This window comes from Suricata suricatta, chromosome 8 (genome assembly GCF_006229205.1).
Source record: "Suricata suricatta isolate VVHF042 chromosome 8, meerkat_22Aug2017_6uvM2_HiC, whole genome shotgun sequence".
Classification (NCBI taxonomy): Eukaryota; Metazoa; Chordata; class Mammalia; order Carnivora; family Herpestidae; genus Suricata; species Suricata suricatta.
The window spans coordinates 72,613,238-72,634,556 of NC_043707.1; the positions used below are offsets into that span (position 1 = coordinate 72,613,238).

The window sequence follows — 21,319 nt, forward strand, 5'->3', positions numbered from 1 at the left end:
CACTAGAAAATGTTAGAAAACCCCAGTGAGGGTGCCTGTGTGGCTGAGTCGGTTAAGCGTCTGACTTTGGCTCAGGTCATGGTCTCACGGTTCGTGGGTTTGAGCCCCACGTCCGGTTCTGTGCTGACAGGTTGGAACCTAGAGCCTGCTTCGGATTCTGTGTCTCCTTCTCTCTCTGCCCCTCCCCCACTAGTGCTGTGTCTCTGTCTCAAAAATAAACTATTAAAAAAAAAAAAGAAAACCCCAGTGAGAGAATGGCATCATTTTTGTGGTAAGTAGGCTGACAAGAAAGAACTAGAGATCTGTCATTTTGACCTCTAGGTCTATAATAATTAAAAAGTCCTCCAATCTATTATAGTAAAACTGCCTGAATTCAGATGAATTAGGGAAGAAGGAAGAAAGGAAGACTAGGTTTTATTAGGGAAAGACTTAATTATATAAAACTTCATAAAAACAAAATATTATATTTAAGTACATTAAAAAAAACTTAATCTAACACTTAAAGCACTTTAAATAAAACTGTTTTTGAGCAGATGATGGAAACAGAACCCTGTGGGCCAAATCCAGTCCTCGGCCTTATTTGAGTTGATTTGTCCGTTTGGTTTGGTTTTCATTGAACTATTTATACTGGGAGATTTCACTCAAAATTTCTGATCTGGATTCCTTTGGCAAGTAGGACCAACTGGCAGTGAGAGAGCTGAAGAATCGCTGTCCCCACGGGTGGGCTGTACGCTTTCTGGGCCCCCACCCCCACCCCCACCCCCACCTCACACGCCTGTTATTTCCTGCACAGGTGTCTGTGCTCATTACCATCACTTACTGGCGATCCTCGGAACTGAGGAAATTCATGTGAAATTAAAATTTATTTGCATTTGAACAAATAGTATTTAAAGCAAACCCATAAAAGAGTTTGCTTTTGAAAAATGGGTTAACATTCCTCTTAAGATCTTTTTTGAAAATAACATATTGATTTGTTCAAATAAACTGTAAACTTTAGTTTTGCTCAAATTGATGACAAATTCTGAATTGAAGAAAGCCTAACTATACAAAGGCTTACCATATTAAGTGATTTTGTAATTAAAACCGCTAAAGAGAAATGTGAACATAATATTTGATATTTTTAGACTACGTGGGCAACTCTCCTTGATTACCTGAGGATGTATGGGATCGGAGAAACTCCAGAAAAGAATCAGTGATGGTTGCAGCAATAATTTACCGGAAAAGTGGACTCTGTCTTCAAAGGAGAGTCTAACAGCCACTGACACAGCTATTAGCCCTGATTGAAACACAATTAGGAGTTAAACGCTGCGGCAACTGTGCATTGAGAAGTGTTTGTAGGCTTTATTGCTCTGCATAGTCACTATTCATTTCCAGTTTGTTGAAACAAATATATTCAATAAGAGACCAAGAGTCTCTTTGAGTTCTACTGTGTAATACAGTAGCCAGTAGCCACGTGTTGCGTATTTAGCACTTGAAAGGTGGTTAGTCCAAATGGGGATGGACTTCTTCGAAGATTAATAAGAGAAAAAAAATTTTTGTGAGAAAAGGGCTAATGTAGGGGAGGGGAGGAAGAAAAAAGAGGGAAAGTACATTTTTCTCTGCACATGGTCTCCACTCCCCCCCCCCACCCCCCCACCCCCCCACCCCCGCTTGCCTTGGTTGCTAAGTGATTTAAAGGAGGTGTGTTTGGGGTGCCTGGGTGGCTTACTTAGTTGGCTGAGCAACCTACTTTGTAGCTCAGGTCATGATCCCGGGGTTCATGAGTTCAAGCCCCACATCAGCTGGCTGCTGTCAGCGCAGAACAGGCTTCAGAACCTTTGCTCCTCCCCCCACCCACCACAAAAAAGTAAAGGAGGTATGTTTCCTCTCTTGCCTAGTAATCAGAGAGGAAGAGTATCAGGTGGAACGGAGTGAGCCTTGGGAGTCCCAGGAGGCTGAGGCAAATCCAAATTCAGCATTTCACCAGCTGGGTGACTTGAGCCAGTCACTTCCCTGGCTTGAGCTTTGGTTCTGTCCTTGTAGAGGCCACAGTGTGGTTCTGGGAGAGCACAGCACTGCAGGGGTGCCAAGAAAGAAGCCGGCAGGTGCACCCAGGAATTGGAAGTTTTCTTACTGAAGCTGAGGAACTGAGCTAGTGTGGAATTTTACATATAAAAGCAACAGACTTTCCTCACCCTCACCAAAGAGAACTGCAGTCACATCATCTCACCATAGATAGTCGGATGCCAGGAGACGGAAGTGACCATTGTCTCTGCTAGGTTATGAAGGTCGGTAAAGGACTGGTACTCTTTTAGGTGGGTATCAGTCTTGTCTTCAAAGGTGCCTTCTTCTTCTGCCAGGTTCTTCCAGTCATCAATAAATGTGTTCATGATTTCATTTTGCTGCAGGGCTATTTCAACACTATTTTGTTAGGAAAACAACAACAACACAAGATGTTGGATTATAGTATTCAACGATGTTGTCTTTCGGCAGCTCCTCCTACTTCATTCATATGGGATGAAACAAAATGTCCTCAGTTATACTTGGTAACTAATGATTACCCCCATGTGAAATAAATGACTTATGAGAAAATAAAACCTCCTGGCTGTGTGCTACTCAGAACAACTTCTAGTGCGAGGATGCTGTTAGCTGATGGCCTGGAGCACCTTCGTGATGGGCTGGGGCTCCCCAGCCAAGGCTGTGCTCTGCCGGGGCAATGACTGAGCTGACAGCTGCAGGGACACCCCCCTGCCCTGTGCTGCCTCCCCCAGGACTCGTCCAACAGGCAGGTTCCCTCTGGAGCCTCCTGCTGCCTTGGCCTACGACTTTGCTGAAGCTCTCCTTGCCCAGTTCTGCTAACTTTATTATTCTTTTTCTAAGTTTATTTATTTTTGAGGGAGAGAGAGGGACAGAGCATGAGCAGGGGAAGGGCAGACAGAGAGATACAGAATCCAGGGCAGGCTCCAGGCTCTGAGCTCTCAGCACAGAGCCTGACGTGGGGCTCGAACCCACGAGCCTTGAGATCATGACCCAAGCCAAAGTTGGATGCTTAACTGACTGAGCCACCCAGGTGCCCCACCAATCCTGCTAACTTAATTTTTTTTAAACAGTGGGACCCTCAGTAAACCTCTATTTTAAACTTGGTCTCATTTGCTTTCTGAAAAACCCAAACTAACAGAAAATGCCATTTTCTTAGCCATATTCAGTACCAAATGACCATATGTACTAATTATTATGCAAAAATATAACCAGGATTTTATACATATATTTAGGATTATATATTAATCAGGATTATAATATATATTTATATATCATGTATATAAAAGGTACAACAGGATTCTCATGGGGAGCTTTGGAATTTAGAAGTGTGATCTATGTGCATCTGTGCTGGTGGTGGTTTTAGTCATTGCAACGCCGTGGAGGCACTAATGTGTTTCATCCCACTGCTAAACCTGCAGTACAGGAGACAACCCCTAAACCAAGGACCTGTCCTGCTAACAATGCCAATATTGACCCTTTCAGAACATTCTGAGTGCTAGGCTCCTATCTTTTTTTTCTTTCAATATTTATTCATTTTTAAGAGACAGACTGAGTGCGAGAAGGGGAGGGGCAGAGAAAGACGGAGACGGAAAATGAAGCAGGCTCCATCCAGACTCCGAGCTGTCAGCACAGAGCTTGATGGGGGACTTGAACTTCCCAAACTTCGAGATCATGACCTGAGCTGAAATTGGAGGCCTAACTGACTGAGCCACCCAGGTGCCTCTAGGTCCATCTTCTAATAAGACAGGGCCCTGGTTTGGTAGGTTCCAGTCTTGAAAGTTGCTGCAGGAGCTCCCAAGTTGGTGAATGCTAGAAAGTGCTGGGAGGCTGGCACATCCGTCTCCCCCAGGCCCCTACCTCCCACCCCCAATAATTTGTCCTATGCAACCCTTCCATTCAACTGCTCCTGAGTTGCATTCTTTTACAATAAACTGGTAATAGTAAATGAAGCGCTCTCCTGAGTTAGATGAGTCATTCTGGAGAGGTATCAACCCGACTTATTTATAGCTGGCCAGTCAGAAGTAGGTGTAGCACCCCTGGGACTTGCGACCGGCAGGCCGGTGAGACCAAGCCCCTTAGCTTGTGAGTCTGCTCGAACTCCAGACAGTGTCTGAGAGTTAGAGAGTTGGTGTTGGAAAAGACACCACGTATTTGGTGTTGGGGAATAAAAACCCTTGTTTGGTGTCAGAGGTGGTGTCAGGGAGAAGCTGAGGGTCCCATTTTCCTGCTTCTTCACATGTTTAGTGACTTTACATACTTAACGAAACGGGATGTTATAAATGATGTGCTGTAGAGACCATGGATTCTCTTTTGTTCCTCTGAAAAGTGAAGTTTGTTCTGTAACACAGTTAATTTGGCTAGACTCAAACTCCAACCTCTCCTCTCCATGTAGAATAAACAGTAGCTGAAATCCCTGCTCAAGTGTTCAGCTTCTAGATGCTGGTAGTTCTGGACTCCCCTGGGGTTTCCCCTAAACATGCAGCCTAGGATCTAGTTAGATTGTTTATGTGGGTCTGGGGTCTCGGCCTGTCTGCGGTCCCCTCTTTTCCATGACTTCCCCCTGACCCTTTGGTTTCTGTCACTTGAGCCTCCTGTGGATTAGGCAGTATTTCTAGAAAAAACACTGTGAACTTGAACATCTCATCCTTCCCCCTTCCAGTTTCTGCTTACTTTTGGTCACTCTACTGAGCCTTCAAGTGGTTGTGTGTGTGTTTGTGTGTAAATATTGTCTCCTAGATCTTATAACTATTTTCTGTGAGTTTGACCAACTTATTCCACCATTACTTAGTCATTTGTTTATAATATGAAACTGGGGTATGTTCTTGAAATAATCAGTACTATAAACAAAGAAAAAACAAAACCAAAAAATAGTTACTGTATATTTCTGTTATGTTTATTGCCCCTGCATATGTTTAGGTTTGAAAACCTAGCTCACTCATAAGACCTTTGGAACTTTCCCACAGTTAGAATGCCACCAAAGGTTTTACCCAAATAGCTTGGTTTTTTAAATAGGTGTGGTAAGCTCAAAGAGTGGTTCCTGGGGCACCTGGGTGGCTCAGTCAGTTGAGTGTCTGATTTTGGCTGAGGTCATGATCTCATGGTTCATGAGTTCAAGCCCCACGTCAGGCTTTGTGCAGACTTAGCTCAGAGCCTGGAACCTGCTTCAGATTCTGTGTGTCTTTCTCTCTGCTCCTCTTTTATTCACTCTCTGCTTTCTGCCTCTCAAAAATAAATAAATGTAAAAAAAAATTATTTTAAAACAGTGGTTCTTGATTATGGATTTTCTAAAACAAGAAAAAAAACCTCTCCTTTAGACAATTAAATATAAACTCTAAATATTATAATAGATGTTCCTAAAAATGTAATTAAGCAGGATAACCATTTAATACCCCTGCCATTAAGAATTAACACTACCAGGGGCACCTGGGTGGCTCAGTTGTTTGAGTATCCGACTTCGGCTCAGGGCATGATATCATGGTCAGTGCTGACCGCTCAGAGCCTGGAGCCTGTCTTCAGATTCTGTGTCTCCCTTTCTCTCCACCTCTCCCCCACTCATGCTGTATCTCTGTCTCTCTCTCTCAAAAATAAATAAACGTTAAAAAAAAATGAAAGATTCATGTTATCAGACCGTACCTCTGTCATCACTCTTTAAAAAAAAAAAAAGAATTAACACTACTGTTCACTGCTTAATTGAATACTCTTGGTTAAATTCATCTTCCCAACTCGGACCTTGCTACCCACATCATCGGCATGACCTGGAGTTTGCTAAAAGCACACGGACACCACCTCAAATGAGTCACAGCCTGCATTTTAACAAGATCCCCAGGGGATTCGTACACACCTTAACATGTAAACAGCCTACAGTAGCGTAGGTTCACAACCTGCAGCCTCAGGTAGAAGCGTTTGTCAGCATTTTCAAAATGTTGGGGTGTGTGTGTGTGTGTGTGTTTCTGTTACAGCCTGAATGGAAAAGGAATTCCCAAGAGAGGAGCTATAGACAGGGGCCTTTGCCCTGGTTTCCCGATTCTTCCCTCTCAGCTCGAACTGGGAAGTAATCCACAAGGGAGAAATGAAGACGGCACCTTTTCTCAGGTTTCCTGTTTCTTGACTTCCCTTAACGTCAGTACGTGGTTGCTGAGGGTGATGCGGTGAAGGCTGGCAAAACTGTTGTCCGAGTTAAAGCCTGTGAGTACTTTTCTTTTGAAGGTCCCCCCCCCCCAGCAAAATGAGGGTTTCCTAGTTGCTTAAGAATTCCTCTCCTTTCTTAATCATTTTCTTCTTTTGCAAATACTGTTTCCCTCAGGTTTGTTGTGGGTAAAGTTCTATTAAGAAAGGGACTCATTTCTAAAAGGGCACTCTCCGCAGAGCAGAACCGGGCTTGTATTCACCTTTAAAAACAGTAAACCTTAAACAGTTTTAGCGAGGGAAACATGATAGTGATACATGTACTTGGGTTTATTTATTCTTGACCAGGGCTACCGTCATTCCTATGCCAATTTTCCTCTTTTTTCTTACGGTTCTGGCTTCTCCTTCCCCACATTTCAGGGAGGGAACTATGAAGCTGGTCACTATTTTTCTCTAAGCATGGCAGCTAAAAGGGAAGAATAAAAATAAAAGAATAAAGGGTCTAAAAATAATACATAACGTGGATAGTTGAGAATTGGCTATAGGCCATTTATGCCCTTGAGATGGATTGTACATAGACAGACTTCTCATTTTTAGTATTCTTAGCTGGAAAATTTTTAATTACTAAAACTTGAAATGGGAAAAGAGAGACTGTAGGTTTTCTTGTTTCTCACTGCCCCACAGGAAAAGTACAGCATGCTTTTGTAAATGAGTGGCAAATAGCTAATGCACTCTGTTCTTTTGTTTTTGTTGTTTTGTTCTGTAGCTGAGCAGAAATACATTTAACTTTGTCACTAGAGAAGAAAAGGAGGCTTACTTCAAAGTCAGGCGTAAACTCACCTGATTTTCATTTCCCCTAATCAAGGGGCAGCCGACAAAACAGCAACCCCCTTTTAAAAACATTGCCCCCCCCCCTGGCAATTTCTGGAGGTTTCATGGAATTATGCTTGGAGTGTGTCCCCCTAGCCTTGCCCTCAGATATACAGGATGCAATTCTGCCAGTTTTTCTGTATCTTTAATACCTTTTCCAGAGACCTGCTGGAACTGAAATCCTGTGTTCGTGCCTCTGGGTTTCTGGCTTTTTCTTAAAAGACATTGTATTTCCTTTGCTGCCCTTAGCTTTGATTCCATAGTCCTTCTGGGGGCTGGCACAGTGACACGGCAGGCAAGCCAGCAAGGGGCAGCCTGTTGAACAGCTGTCAGTGGTCAGGCCTTGATGGAATATCTCTTTCTCTCTTTGTTCCCTCTTTTAGCAAACTTCACAAGAAGCCTTAACCCAGAGTAAACATAGCTATACATATATAAAGCACTTAGTTTAATGCACTCTCTTTGCATCATTGGTGAATTATTGAACCAGGATCCCCCTAGACATAGGAAACCATTTTCAAGAGTTGTTAAAATTTTCAGAACACTTACACAGTGTGAAAATTAATGGTGTTTTCTTAAAAGGAAAAAGTGAGACCTGGGCTATGTATGAACTTGACCAACAAATTTTTTATTTTGGAAAGAAATGGAAACCAGCCTACAGGTACCTCTGGCAGACCTGTCCGCCACTGGTTCCGCTTCTCTGAACTCTGATAATTGACTTGATGAGAATTTGTCAGGCTCTTTCTCTGGTTTGGAAATCTCAGGTTCCTAGTAGCCGTTGTGGGGGTAGGGGGGGACACGGCTTTCTGAAGACACCTCTCTCTCAGATCCACCAAGAGTGGAAGGAACATAGGAATTGGGGTGAGGAATAAGATGTACAGGGGTACATCCGAATTGCTTTCAGGTTATCATTTACAAAGGTTGGCATCGTCATGAACATCCTCCACATCCACTGTGTCCTCAACTTTTAATCGTACATAAGTAAATGAAGCCAAGAAGGGGAGTAAGGAGGAGAGAAAAAGACTTAAGAGAACCATGGTGTGGGGCACCTGGGTGGCTCAGTTGGTTGAGTGTCTGACTTCTGCTCAGGTCATGATCTTGTGGTTCGTGAGTTTGAGCCCCATGTTGGGCTCTGTGCTGACAGCTCAGAACCTGGAGCCTGCTTCGGATTCTGTGTCTCCCTCTCTATATGCCCCTCCCCTGCTTGGGCTCTGTCTGTCTATCTCTCAAAAATAAACATTAAGAAAAAAAGAACCATGGTAAATAAATAATTGTTCACTTGCTGTTAGGAAAACATCCTCACACACTCAGCTGTTTTCATCTCCTAGGTTCACACTGGTGGGGATAGAAGGGAAGAAAAGACTGAGGATGTGTCATAGGCCCATGAGTATCGGATGACTCTTCATATTTTTAAGACCTATCACTATAAGTACACATACACATTTTATGTTTTATTTTAAATTTTTAAGATACAATTTTTACCTTATAGATGCATTATTTAGAAAGTTGATCAAAGGCTTAGATTGTCCAAATATCTCTTTTTCCTCCTCTGAAAATTCTCTTGGATAATACTGTATAGCAACATTTTGGGGATATGTCCTAATACATTAAAAGAAAATTGAATACCAAAAATTAGATCAAAGAAAAGTAAATTTAGGTTGTGACATGTCAAAGGTTTCTTTCTATGCCAATAATAAGATACTATTTTATATTCAAATTCTACATATTGAATTTTTTTTCTTTCTCCTAGACAGTTGATATTGACTGCCTTTTTGAAATACTTTGAATATTTATGTATTTGTTTCCAACATAATCAAGAATTTCTTATTTTTTTATATCTTTATTTAGATATTTTTAACTTAAAAAAAAGTTGGAAGAAGGATCCAAGGATCCTTCACCCAGATTCATCAATTAACAGTTTGCCACATTTGTTTATCATTCTCTCCGTCTTTGGTTCATTAAGTCAGTGTTTCTTAACCAGTGCAATCCTCCCCCACCCCTATGTCCTGGGAACATTTGGTCACATCCGGAAACACTTTAGGTTGTCACCATTGGGATGAGCTACCTCCTATAGGGGGCAGAATCCAGGAATGCTGTGTAATACCCTATAATGCACAAGACAGCCTCCCACAAAAGAGATTTATCCAGCCCAAAATCTCAGTGGTGTTGAGACTCAGAAATTCTGCTCTAAATATACAAAACTAGAAACACTTTGCGCTTCAGCAGTGATGGCAACAGGATCTCTGAAAGCTTCTTCCTCCGGTCTGCCCTCAGGGCTCACCTCTACCCCTGGACATATCATGCTGTTGCATTTGGCCGTTGGCAGTCTCACCCCCTAGACTGGTGAGCTCCTTGATCTTAGGGTACGGGGCTGTAGAAAGGTTGGATGGCACAGTCATTAAGAGTGTGCACTTGCCTTTTAGTGAACAAATAAGGGTAATGACTAATAGACCCTTGGAAAACCTATCAAGAATGAATGAGAATAGTTTTAATGACTTCAAATTGTTATATTTGGTTGCTTCTAGCATACATAAAAATAGATTATCATCACTGTTTTAAGTATCCTGCCTTGTTTCTTAGAAATATCTTTCCCCATCCATGTTAACACTGGAGGCATCAACCCATGCAATGCTATGATGATTAAAACTACAAATAAGTTGGACATTAATTAATGAAGTTTTCCATTTTTAGGAAAACAGAAGCATTATCCCAGAAAGGGATAAAGGAGCCATAAGTACACAGCTCTTCACGCTACCTCCTGCTGCCAAGAAGCTGTTAAATATTTGTAAACAGAAAGCAACCATAAAAGAAAGGCTTTCTGTTAATGGGGGCAAGTATCTCAGGAAACATTCAACTTGAAAGATATTCTTTTCCCTGCCTAAAGCCAAAAAAGTCTCCAAACCCTCTCCCATGAAAAAGAAGAAAAAAAAAAAAAAACGAATGTGCACTCTGGTGATAGGCTACATGGTTTTGAAGTCTGGGTTTGTCACCTACAAGCTTTGTGAGCCTGAGCTAATTATTTAACCTCTCTGTGTCTTTTTATTCATCTCTAAATGAAATTCTTAAAGTTCGTAGCTCATAGAATCATTGTAAATTGAATCTGTTAATACATGCAAAGTTTTTTATATCGTGCCTAGCACATTTTAAGTGCTCAAAAAAAACATTAGGTTGTATTTAATCTATGTTGAACAAATGTCAGTGAAACGTCTCTGTGAGAGGCAAATATATTAAGTGAAGAGTAATCAAAGGGTAAAGAGAGTTTTGCTTATGTTTAATAAATCGTTTTTTCCCCTCCTAGCTAGCTTAGTATCCGTAGCAGAAGGCAGAGGGATAGAAAGAAAGAATGTTGGTATTGGAAACAGAGAGACTTGGGTTCATATGTTAGCTTCACCTTTTTTTTTTAAGTTTATTTACGTGTATTCAGAGAGAGTGTGCAAGCAGGGAAAGGGCAGACAGAGGAGAGAGAATCCCAAGCAGGTTCTAGCGCTTTCAGCATGGAGCCCCATTTGGAGCTCAGTCCCCTGAGCCGAAATCAAGAGTTGGACACTTAACAGATTGAGCCACCCAGGTGACCCTTAGCTTCACCTTTTGTCCAGCTCATATTAGTATCTTCTGGATAGGATTAAGTAAGAAATTTTATGGCACCAGTTGATCTCAGCAAAGAGGCATCCTCTTAGGGTTGCTCTTACTTTTAACACGCAATTTGTTTTGTTATTTCTCGGCAGATCTGTTTGTGATTGCTTCAGATTTAAATTATGTCCCAAACATTGAGCTTTAATTTCTCACCTCAGTTTGCCTCAGTTTCTTTATTTGTAAAATGGGGATAGTGCCTACCTCAGAGTGCAGCTGTGAGACTGAGTTGCCATATGCCAAGTGCTTAGAAGAATCCCTGAACGCAGTGAACATTTGCTTTCGCTGTCATTCCTTTCTGGACTTCACCATTGACCTTTTTTTTTTTTTTTAACTTCTGTCACAATGCTGTATCTCATTCTCTCCACCCCAAACTAGTTACCCTTCCTCATTTCCTGATCATCCTAAGGAGAACCAGCATTCTCTCACTCACCTAAATTTGAACCTTTCGATTCAACTTTTGTTTTCATTTTATTGGTCAAGACCGTCCCTTACTTCTCATCTGTTTATCTCACCTGTATAGCTATAACTGTCCACTTGTATTGGTCAACATTCAGTGAGCTCCTGCTAAGTCTCCAGTCCTATGATGGGGTTCCTGGTGTTAGAAGTTCACTGCCCTTTTCTGAGTCTGCCTCCTGAGTCCACCCTTGCTGACTCATTCTTGTCACTTCTCTGTACCCTGGCAGGAACATAGAAGTCTCTGGCTGGCCCGGCTTAGCAATTTGTCTTAAAATCTAAGTTTCTTTGGTACTAATGCATTACCACTCTCCTTCCTGTCTCGCCCTCACATCTTGGTATTTATGAATCTCTGGTGTCCTGATTCTCTGCCTAAACTTGACTACTGATCTGGTCTTTATTTTTACCTCCTTTGATTCTGGCCTCTATTCACCTGCCTCCCTTGTTTGTGACCCATTTCTTATTCTGACCCCTGGTATCTATGTATATGTGCCCTGACTTTAACATTGCATTTTTATGGCTTCTGACTTGGTTTATATGATTTGAAAAGCCTGTTTTTTTATTTGTTTTTTTATTCCTGAATCTCCTGGTCATATATTTCATTTAGGATTTCAGTATATTTCATGGCTCTCCTCTTAACACTGAACTCGTCAGTCATCTGTTCTGCACATTCTTCTTTAAATGTGATCCGTCTCTTCCCCTTTCTTCTATTACTTGTTTCCCTCCATTTGATAAATGTGTTCTGGGAAATACCCTAGGAGTTGAGGATGTGGAAATAAACAAAATAGACAAAGTTTCTGTCTCATGGAGCTTGAATTTTAAAGTGAGGGGCAGAAGGGAAGGTGAGAGAGGAGTGACAATGACAAACACATATCAGTGGTGGTAATAATGTAAACAGAAATAGAGTTAAGGGGTAGATAGTAATGGTGGTGATTGCTTTTATAGATGGCCCCAACTTATAATGCTTCCACGTGTGATTTTTTTTTTACTTGAAGATGGTGTGAAAGCAATATGCGTTCAGTGAAAACTGTACTTTGATTCTCTCTCGTGTGCCCACACAACCATCCTGTTTTTCACTTTCAGTATTTAGTAAATTACATGAGATATTCAATACTTTATTATAAAATAGGTTTGTGTTAGATGATTGTGCCAACCGCCTAATATAAGTGTTTTGAGCACAATTAAAGTAGGTAAAGCTATGATGTTTGGTAGGTTAGATGTATTAAATGCATTTAAACTTATGATATTTTCAACTTATATATATTTCAACTTACAATGGGTTTATTGGAACATAACCTCATCATATGTCATGGAAGATCAGTGTACAAGAATTTATTTCAGAGAATGCCTCATTCAAGCAGAGATGAAGGAGGGAATGAGACCTAAGGATATCTGGGGAAAAATTAGCCTGTGTAAGCATATGAGTATGCTTGTGTAAACATAAAAACACATCAGGTAGGAGTATGCTTGGTGAACTTAAAGAACAAGGAAGCCAGTGTGGTTGGATGGACAAGGGAGAGGATCCAGACCATATGAAGCCTTGTAGGTTTCTGTAGGATGGAACGCCATTGGAGGGTTTCGATGAGTGAGTGACATATCTGACTTGCATTTTAACAGGATTACTCTGGCTCTTCCATGGAGAATAGAATGTAGGCGGGAAAGAGTGGATAGAGGTAAGCCCGGTAGGAGGCATTACAATAACGTAGTCAAGTGGTGTTGATGGCTTGGTTCAGGGTGCTAGCAGTGGATGTATTTTGAAGATAGACCCAAGAAAACGCAAAGTTTTGGGCCTGAGTAATTACAAGAATACCACTGCTATTTACTGGGATGAGGGAGATTCAGCTAGTCTCAGGTTTGGCGTTAAAAGGAAAACATTTGTTGTTGGGCATGTTAAACTTTAGAGACATATTAGGAATTCAAGTGAGCAGATCAATAAATGAGTTCAGGGAAGAGGCTGAGACTGAAGACACAGGTCTGGAAATCATCAACAACAACAGACAATAGGTTAATATCATAGGACTGGATAAATTCACCCAGGGATTAAGTTTAGTTAGAGGGGGGAAAAACATGAAAAGGAGTAAGCCTTGGGGTCCTCTAATATTTAGAGGCTACGAGGAAGGGATCCAGTAAAACAGACTGGGAAGGAGCTGCGAGTAGGTTAGGATGGGTTCAATGAGTGTCATCCATAACACTTACTGGAAAGGTTTGCTTTAAGAAGGAGAAATGTTCAACCATGTAAAGTAGTGCTGAGAAGTAGAGAAAAGAAGGTCTGAATATTAGATTAGTCAATCAGACAACTGGAAGTCTTTGGTGACCTTGTGAAGTCTGGCGTGGGCTCAAGACAAAATGGCAGAAGAAAGAATGGAACTAGAGAATATGGATGAAGAAGAGTTTTGTTATAAAGAAAAGCAGAGAAATTAGAATAGCTAGAGACATCAAAAAAGTTGGGTTTTCCTTGTTTTGTTTTAATGATGGGAGTTATGGCATTTTGTATTTGCACATGTCTCCTTTCCACCCTTTCTTCCATGCCTACTGCCACCACCTTAATTTAGACACATTTTGCCTGTTTTACTGCAGTGGTCTCCTACTTGGCCAATGTTCTCAACTCCAGGCTTTTCCCCTCTGCTCTCATCTTATGCTTGGCCCATCTTATTTTAATAGCCCTATCATCCTGCCTCTCCCTTGCTTCAGAACTTTCCAAGGTTCCTTACTGTCTACCACAGGGAATCCACTTCTCAGTCTGCCTCTGCTACTCATTCTACTCTACCCAGGCTGGTGTCCTTGTGGTCATATGCAGACTCTGGTCTTCCCATCTCCTTGAAATGTTCAATTCTTTTTAAAAATTTGGGCTGTCTTTCCTTTCTGCATATCTCCAAACCATATTCAGCATCCATGGCTTATCTTTCATAAATCTAAAATTATTTCAAAATAAATAGTATTTTTTAAATCCTAAAAAAAATGCATGGCTTAGCTAAGTATGTTTTCCAATTTATACAACATTCAAAGCCTAACTCAAGTCACCAAAGCATTCTTTCAGCAATCCATTTCACATCAGTTCATTCACTAGATAAACTTTAATGAAGAGCTTGATGTGTGAAATGATATGGGTAGTCTCAAAGTGCTCTGGGTCTAAGACAGGCAGGCAGGGAAGCAGATGTGTTTGATGTGGGTCATTAGTGCTACAATAAAGATGCCTCCAAGCTCCCAGAGGAGAGCGAGATCAAGGGTACCAGGTGTTTCCAGGAAATCACAGAGGAAGGGGCACCGAAGTGGACCTTGAAGGGTAAAGAGGCATCCTCCAGATTTGCCATTTTGTATAGGGAAGCAGCATGGGCGAAGGCAGGGAGACATGGAAGAGCAGATAGTCCTTGAGCTGGAGGCAGCTCATGGAGCTAGAGCATACAAGCTCAAGCTAGAGTGGCAGGCAATGCTTGTAATGGAGGGAGGAGGACCTGATGCCATTCTAAGGGCTCTGGATGTGGTGGGGTGCTGAAGAAGAGATCTAGGCAGTGACCTGACATAATCTGATTTGATATGTAAGAATGATCACTTAGCAGTGAGGAGGCAAAGGTGGGAGACAGCCCTTCTCTGAAAGCAGTAGTGTGATGACTAACAGAATCGGTTTTTTTCCCACTTCATAGTGTTTATAGTCTCATGTACTTGTATCTCATTTCCCTGTTGAGATTTAAAAAAATTTTTTTTTATGTTTTATTTATTTTTGAGAGAGAAAGACAGAGACAGCATGAGCAGGGGAGGGTCAGAGAGAGAGGGAGACACAGACTCTGAAGACAGGCCCCAGGCTCTGAGCTGTCAGCACAGAGCCCGATGCGGGGCTCGAACCCACAGACCGTGAGATCATGACCTGAGTTGAAGCCAGATGCTTAACCAACTGAGCCACCCAGCGCTCCCCTATTGAGATTTTTAAAAGGTATTGTTGAGTAGATCTCCCTGAGTTGAATCACTCTGTGAAGATCTATGTCATCATTGTCAAGCCATTTCTATTTATTATAAAGATCTTTCAAAAATAATCACAGATATTGCTAGATTTTACTGTAGTCACCTTTGAAAATATACAAGGCCATCACATACTTACCATTTTGTTTGAGTACTTGTGTCCTTGACATTGGGGACTACTTGCATGCCCACATCTTTCTCCAGTTGCTTAATGATAAAATTTTTATCTGAGTAGGCTGTACATTCAATATAGGCGTCTTTTACACTGGAAGCATTTTGGTCCCTGAACTTAATTGGCGTACCAAATTCACGTCGTTTTCGAGAAATCATATATGTAATCTGCAACATGTGTAAACAGTAAAAGAAACATAATCAAGTCCCTGGAAAAATGGATGTGAGTAGACAATACTGGTGCTCTGCAAAGATCCTCTAAAATCTCTTTCTATACTGTCTGTTTTCCTCTCCAGTTCTGTTTTCCATTTCCAGGGCCACCATCTACTGTTCTTCTGTGGAGCAGGCTCTGGGGCTTCTGGGACCACTTTGTACAAAGGTACAAAGAACAGAGAGTGACTGGCAGTTTACATTTTGATCAATGTTGGACTGGTAGGAGACATAAGTAAGCCCATCTCCTTTACTTCTGTTTGGAACAATTCAGGTGTGATTTACACGCCAGAGTTCACTGAGGGGTTCAAGCTAAATAAAGCCTTCCCTCTACACGACTTTTGCCTGAGATAGCATCCTTCGTAGGACTTCTGCTACTCGTCTGTCCTGCTGCTTTTCCTATTCTTCTGTGGAGCGCTTTCATAAAAAACCCCTCACACACAAATCTTCTGTTCAGGGGCTGCTCTGGGAATGCCACAGTGTCAGTTTCCTAGGGCTGCCATAACCAAATGACACAGTCTGGGTGGCTTAAAACAAAGGGAAGTTATTTTAATTATTCTCATAGGTGTGGAGGCTGGAAGTCTGAGATCAACGTATTGAAGGGTTGGCTCCTTTTAAGGGCTTTGAGGGAGAATCTGTTCCTTGCCGCTCTTGAGACTAGCCTCTGACGATGGCCAGAAAGCCTTGCTGTTCTCTGGTTTGTAGATACATCACTCCAATTTCTGCTTTCTTCTTCACGTGGTGTTCTCCCTGTGTCTCTGTATCTTTGCATGGCTGTCTTTTTAATAAGGACTTCAGCCAAATTGGATTAGTGCCCCCCAATGCCTAATAAGGTCACATTCTGAGGTACTGGGCATTGGGACTTCAATGTATCTATTTTGAGGAATACAATTCAACCCATAATACCCACACATCCAAAACAATAACCATTTTTCTATCAAAAGAAAAACCGCATCCACGTTGGCAAACATAACAAACTTTATAGATCCCTCAGGAGTAAGTGTTGTTGAGCATTATAGAGAGGTAACACACTGAAGATCATATCAAACCTCTGACCTGCTTTGCAGATTCCTTAACCGATTCTTCATCAATTTCTTTTTCACTGCCCAAAGAAACCCATGGTTTAGAGATAGGTGGTCTATAAATATATAAATCTTCAGGAATATACTCTTTATATTCTTCGTGTTCTTCTGGTACTTCTGGGTACTAGAGGAAAATAAATAGCACTCTAAAATATATGACCCAAAGTAGATTATAGCTGCATGCATGTGTTCTGCCGTAAACTTTACATTTATATAAAATCATTAAGCACTTACTGATTTTCTTTTGTATTTGTTCATGTTTTTCAATTAGGAGAAGGAAATTAAACAAAAGAGGGAAAAGCCCATTTAATCTTCATAACAGCCCTAGAAATGGATCTGGTTGGTGCCACCACTTTGTGGACTAGTGGTTCAGTAACTTTCCCAAGGTCGTGGAGATGGCAAGAGGAGAGCCAGGAATATGGGTCAAAGAGTGGCCAAGAGCAATGTTACTCCAGATTCATTGTTTCTCCTCTTACTGAGTCAATGAAGGACACTTAAATAGGCTATCTGCTACTCTGAGATATTTGATTTACTTCATCTGACATTTACCGCTTACGTAATCTAGGTACCAGAGCTGGATCTAGGCCTCAGGGAAAGAGAGCTGAACAAGAGGTATTTTTTCCTTCCAACAATAACAAAATGCAAGGACTTGGGGTATGCTTACATTTAAGTAGTTTTCTTTGCCCTCTTCTGTTCCAATAAGATAAAAGTTAAGTCCATATCTGAAGTCTTTGTCATAAACAACCAGAAGCTCGTCTCCAGGATATTCCTACAGGAATATAATCAAAAGAGCTCAGTTTTCATTCAGTTTATTCATACGCAAAATTGCTATTTTTCTAATCAATCATAAAAGATAACCATAGCGTTACTGTATGGGTCATAATCCCAACTTGCACAATGATTTTATTAACAATGCTCTTAAAACTCAGTGGGTCTAGGGAAATTTACCATGCAATTTTATTTCTAAGGGAAAAAGAAGCCTTCCTTTTATTTGGTGTTGGTACTCTGTAGCACGTTTGGACACCTGTCAGAACCTAAATTACGAATTAAAAAATTAAAGCAGGGGCACCTGGGTGGCTTAGTTGCTTAAGCATCTGACTCTTGATTTCAGTTCAGGTCATGATCTCATGGTTTGTAGGATCGAGCCCTGCTTTCGGCTCCATGCTGAGTGTGATGCTGCTTAAGATTTCATCTTGCTCTCCCTCTGCCCCTTCCCTGCTTATGCTCTTTCTCTCTCAAATTAAAAATAGATAACTAAAAGCAGTATGGGAAAATAAGGGTAGATTCCTATTCCAGTTGAAATTGGGAAGGATGAACTTTTCTGGGTGTGAAGTAATAATCAGTCACTGAGAGGTGTGTGCTTCTCAGAGATCATCAAGCAGGATCCCAAAGGAGGTGTGGACAAGCTAGCATTTGCCCAGAGTAATGGGGTGGGGGGAGGGGATGCCAGGTTTGAGCTCAACAAGCTCTCTAGCTTTAATTATTATGTATCAGAAACCTCTTGGGTGGGACTGAAACATAGAGATATTGTACTTACCTGGATAACTTTTTTGACTGGGTAGAAATCAGACACAGCAGCTCTGTTTTTAAAGTCTGCTAAAATATCTTCTTTTTTGATAAGTTTATAAGGTTTTCCATCTGTAACATCTTCATCTATTCGGCAGTTAAATATTTCCTGGGTCTGGGTAGTTAACACCAAAGGATAAATTTCTGGATGACCTGGGGAAGGCAAAGTAGACTTTGGACATTAAATGTAACCACTTAAAATATTAAGAGGAAACATGCATATTGCTTTAAATATTTGTCTTGGTCAACATTTTTAAAGACTTTTTCTAAATGTTTATTTATTCTGAGGGGGACAAAGGGACAGAGAGAAAGGGAGAGAGAAAATCTGAAAGTGCAGCGCCTGATGTAGGGCCTGATCCTACAAAACCTGAGATCATGACCTGAACTCAAGTAAAGAGTTGGATGCTAAGCCAACTGAGCCACTCAGGCGCCCCTCATTGTTCTTATTTTTAGAGTAATTATATCCATTACAAGAAACATAAAATAAATAAATAGATGAATGAAAAGAAGAAACTAACAATTACCCTGAATACTACCTCTCAAGTGAGAGCCTCCGTTAATAGTTTGTTCACTTTCCCCTCTCTCAGTCTGTCTCCACATGGTCTTATCCTTCTTCTCACCACCAGTGTCCAAGTCCCAGCCTCAGCTCTGCATCTACCCCAAAACTCCCTCCCCTGCTCCACCCTCCCAGGGTCCCAGAGGCCCGTCCTGTCCTCTTCAGACCCAGTGCACCTAGGTGTCCTGACATCTTTTCCCCTACTGCTCAACAGATGTGCCAATAAGGGGAGAAGTGCATGTGGTCTCTCAAATGGCATTTGGAGCTTACTTTCCCATAGAAATATTTACCGCCCTGGCCCCCCCAAAAAATATTTACCCCCTACCCTAGTGGCTCTATGATACAATTATCCAGGTAATTTGTGAGGGTTTTTATGACTGTGTGTGTGTGTGTGTGTGTGTGTGTGTGTGTGTGTGTGTGAGTGTGAGAGAGAGAGAGAGAGAGAGAGAGAGAGAATGTCTAAGGGCCAGCCAGGTGGTGAAAATAGGTTATAAATGCATAAAGAAATAAATACAGCCAATCTTCATCATTCACAGATTTTATATTTGCAGATTCACTTGCTAAACTTGTTTATAGCCCCAACATCAATAGTCACAGTGCTTTTTGCCATCATTAGCAGCCATGTTTAGAGTGGCAAAAACTTTGAGTTGCCTAATGTGCACTGTTCCAGCTGAGGTCAAACGGTGATGCTCTGCTACTTTATGTCAGCCCTCAAACTGTAAACAAATGTCCTTCCTACTGTCTATTTAGTGCCACGTTTTTCCTATTTCTGTGCTTTCTTAATTGGTGATTTTTGCCAGTTAAAATGGCCTCCAAGCATAGTCCTGAAGTCCTAAATGCAAGAATGTGCCTTGTGTGATGTGCCTTGTGGAGAAAATATGTGTATTAGATAAGCATTGTTCAGGCATAGGCTGTAGTGCTGTTGGCTGTGACTTCAATGTTAACGAATCAATAATATGTATTTAAGAAGGTTTCTTTAAACAGGTTATGTATGATTGGCTAATGAAAATGTTGTGACCAGAGGCGCACAGGAACCTAACTCTGTATTGACCCTAGGAGCACTAGCTCCATACTTGCTAATTCAGTTCTCATGGCAACAGTGCAGAACTTCCAAGAAAAACAAGACTCAACTGTACTTTAATTTCAGACTCAGCATAAGTGCTAGGAAAGCAATAACACAGTGCTAAGTGAAGGAGAGATAGGCCAAGAAAGGCCTCTGGCAGAGGCTGGATTGGAGTCTAGATCTGAATGATGAAAAGGAGAGAGTTGCATAAAGATCTGGACAAAGATCTATTCGAGCAGCAAGAACAAAGGCCCTGAGGCAGGAATAATTTTGGTATGCTCTGCGCTAAGCAAGGCTGGTGGACTGTAGGCTGGCGGGTGCAGTGGCTGGAGGTGGCGGGGGGGGGGAGAGGATAGAGAGACAGTCAGAGAGGAAGATGGGGCCAGGACCACTATAATGACAGAGTAAAGCCATGGGAGAGTTTAAGCAGGAAAGAGACCTGACCAAGTGGTGTGCAGAATGGACTGAAGGAGGCTGAGTGGAAGCAGCGATAGCAGTTAGGGGCTAGGGAACCAATCTTAAGTGAGAGTTGTGGAGATCATTTGAAGTGGAGGGGATATACTTCAGGGGTGGCATTGACAGAAGTAGAATGTTTAGATGGGGAAGTGTTAAGGAGGAGAAAGGCATCAAAGATGACTTCCAAGTGCCTGGGTGGTACATTCATTAATTCAATAAATTATCTGTTGGACAGCATGCCCTGTTCCAGTGCCATTTACTGTCAGCTGACGTCCTCTTACCTTCTCCCCACCTCCACCCGCTCTGTCCCCCTGCCCAAGCCACCACCGTCTCTTCCCTAGGCTGCTGCAAAGCTTCCTGACTGCCCTCTGCTTCTGTCCTTGACTCAGCTTCTCAGCTGAGTAGCCAGGGTGACACTTTAAAAGCAAGTCACATTCTATCACTCCTCTGCTTAGATACCACCTATAGCTCCCACCCTACCTGACTAAAAGTCAGAGCCCTCACTACAGCCTACAAGGCTTTTAGATCTTCCTTCTCTCACCACTCACTGTTTCTAAGCATGACGTACATCACCCAGTCAAAACTAAGAGGAAAGTTTCAACAACAAAAACCAATACAAAAGGTCCTACTGGAATAAGATGATTTAACTTCTGAAAGTAGGAACATTAATTTGGTTGTCTAAGTTCTAGTTTATTTTCTTAAACACTAGCCTCTTTACATGAAATAGTGGAATCTTACCATGAAGTACAGATAAATATTGTCCATGAGCCGAGGCTCAAAAATTTTATTCTAATAAAAGCAATAACTTGCAGACTTGCAACACTTTGTAGTCTCTTCAGTAACCACACCATGTTTGTTTACAAGGGACTGCTCGATTCAAGTCTACTTCTGTTTGAAATTCTCTCTTCCACTCTTACTTTTTATTCTTTCTTTAACACTTTTCATTTTATATTCTTAAAGACAATGTAATTTTAGCTCATGTATATCTTAATCGCTTCAATTTGTATTTTTGTTTGCTTATTGCATTTTAAAATATTATAAAATGGGGATCATAAATTCTAAATTATACTTCCACTTACCTATGTTCTCCATATTTGCAGGTTCTGTTTCTTCTCTATCTAGAATATAATAAGATGTCAAACTTACATTTTTGACAAATAAGTG

General features: G+C 41.4%; 1 protein-coding gene across 2 annotated transcripts in view; it reads right to left on the reverse strand.

The window, feature by feature from the left end:
* WDR63 (WD repeat domain 63) overlaps positions 1 to 21,319 on the reverse strand; it is a 74,431-nt gene that overhangs the window by 41,683 nt on the left and 11,429 nt on the right. For both annotated transcript variants that reach the window (XR_003912367.1, XM_029949382.1), the window contains exons 3-10: positions 21,235 to 21,273; positions 18,052 to 18,233; positions 17,179 to 17,283; positions 16,489 to 16,638; positions 15,191 to 15,390; positions 8,494 to 8,610; positions 2,210 to 2,400; positions 1,152 to 1,276 (exon numbers count right to left, since the gene is read on the reverse strand). Coding sequence is in view for 1 of the 2 variants with exons in the window: in XM_029949382.1 (XP_029805242.1) it covers positions 1,152 to 1,276; positions 2,210 to 2,400; positions 8,494 to 8,610; positions 15,191 to 15,390; positions 16,489 to 16,638; positions 17,179 to 17,283; positions 18,052 to 18,233; positions 21,235 to 21,273 (1,109 nt within the window). In the remaining variant the exon portion in view is untranslated. The remainder of the gene's footprint in view (positions 1 to 1,151; positions 1,277 to 2,209; positions 2,401 to 8,493; positions 8,611 to 15,190; positions 15,391 to 16,488; positions 16,639 to 17,178; positions 17,284 to 18,051; positions 18,234 to 21,234; positions 21,274 to 21,319) is intronic.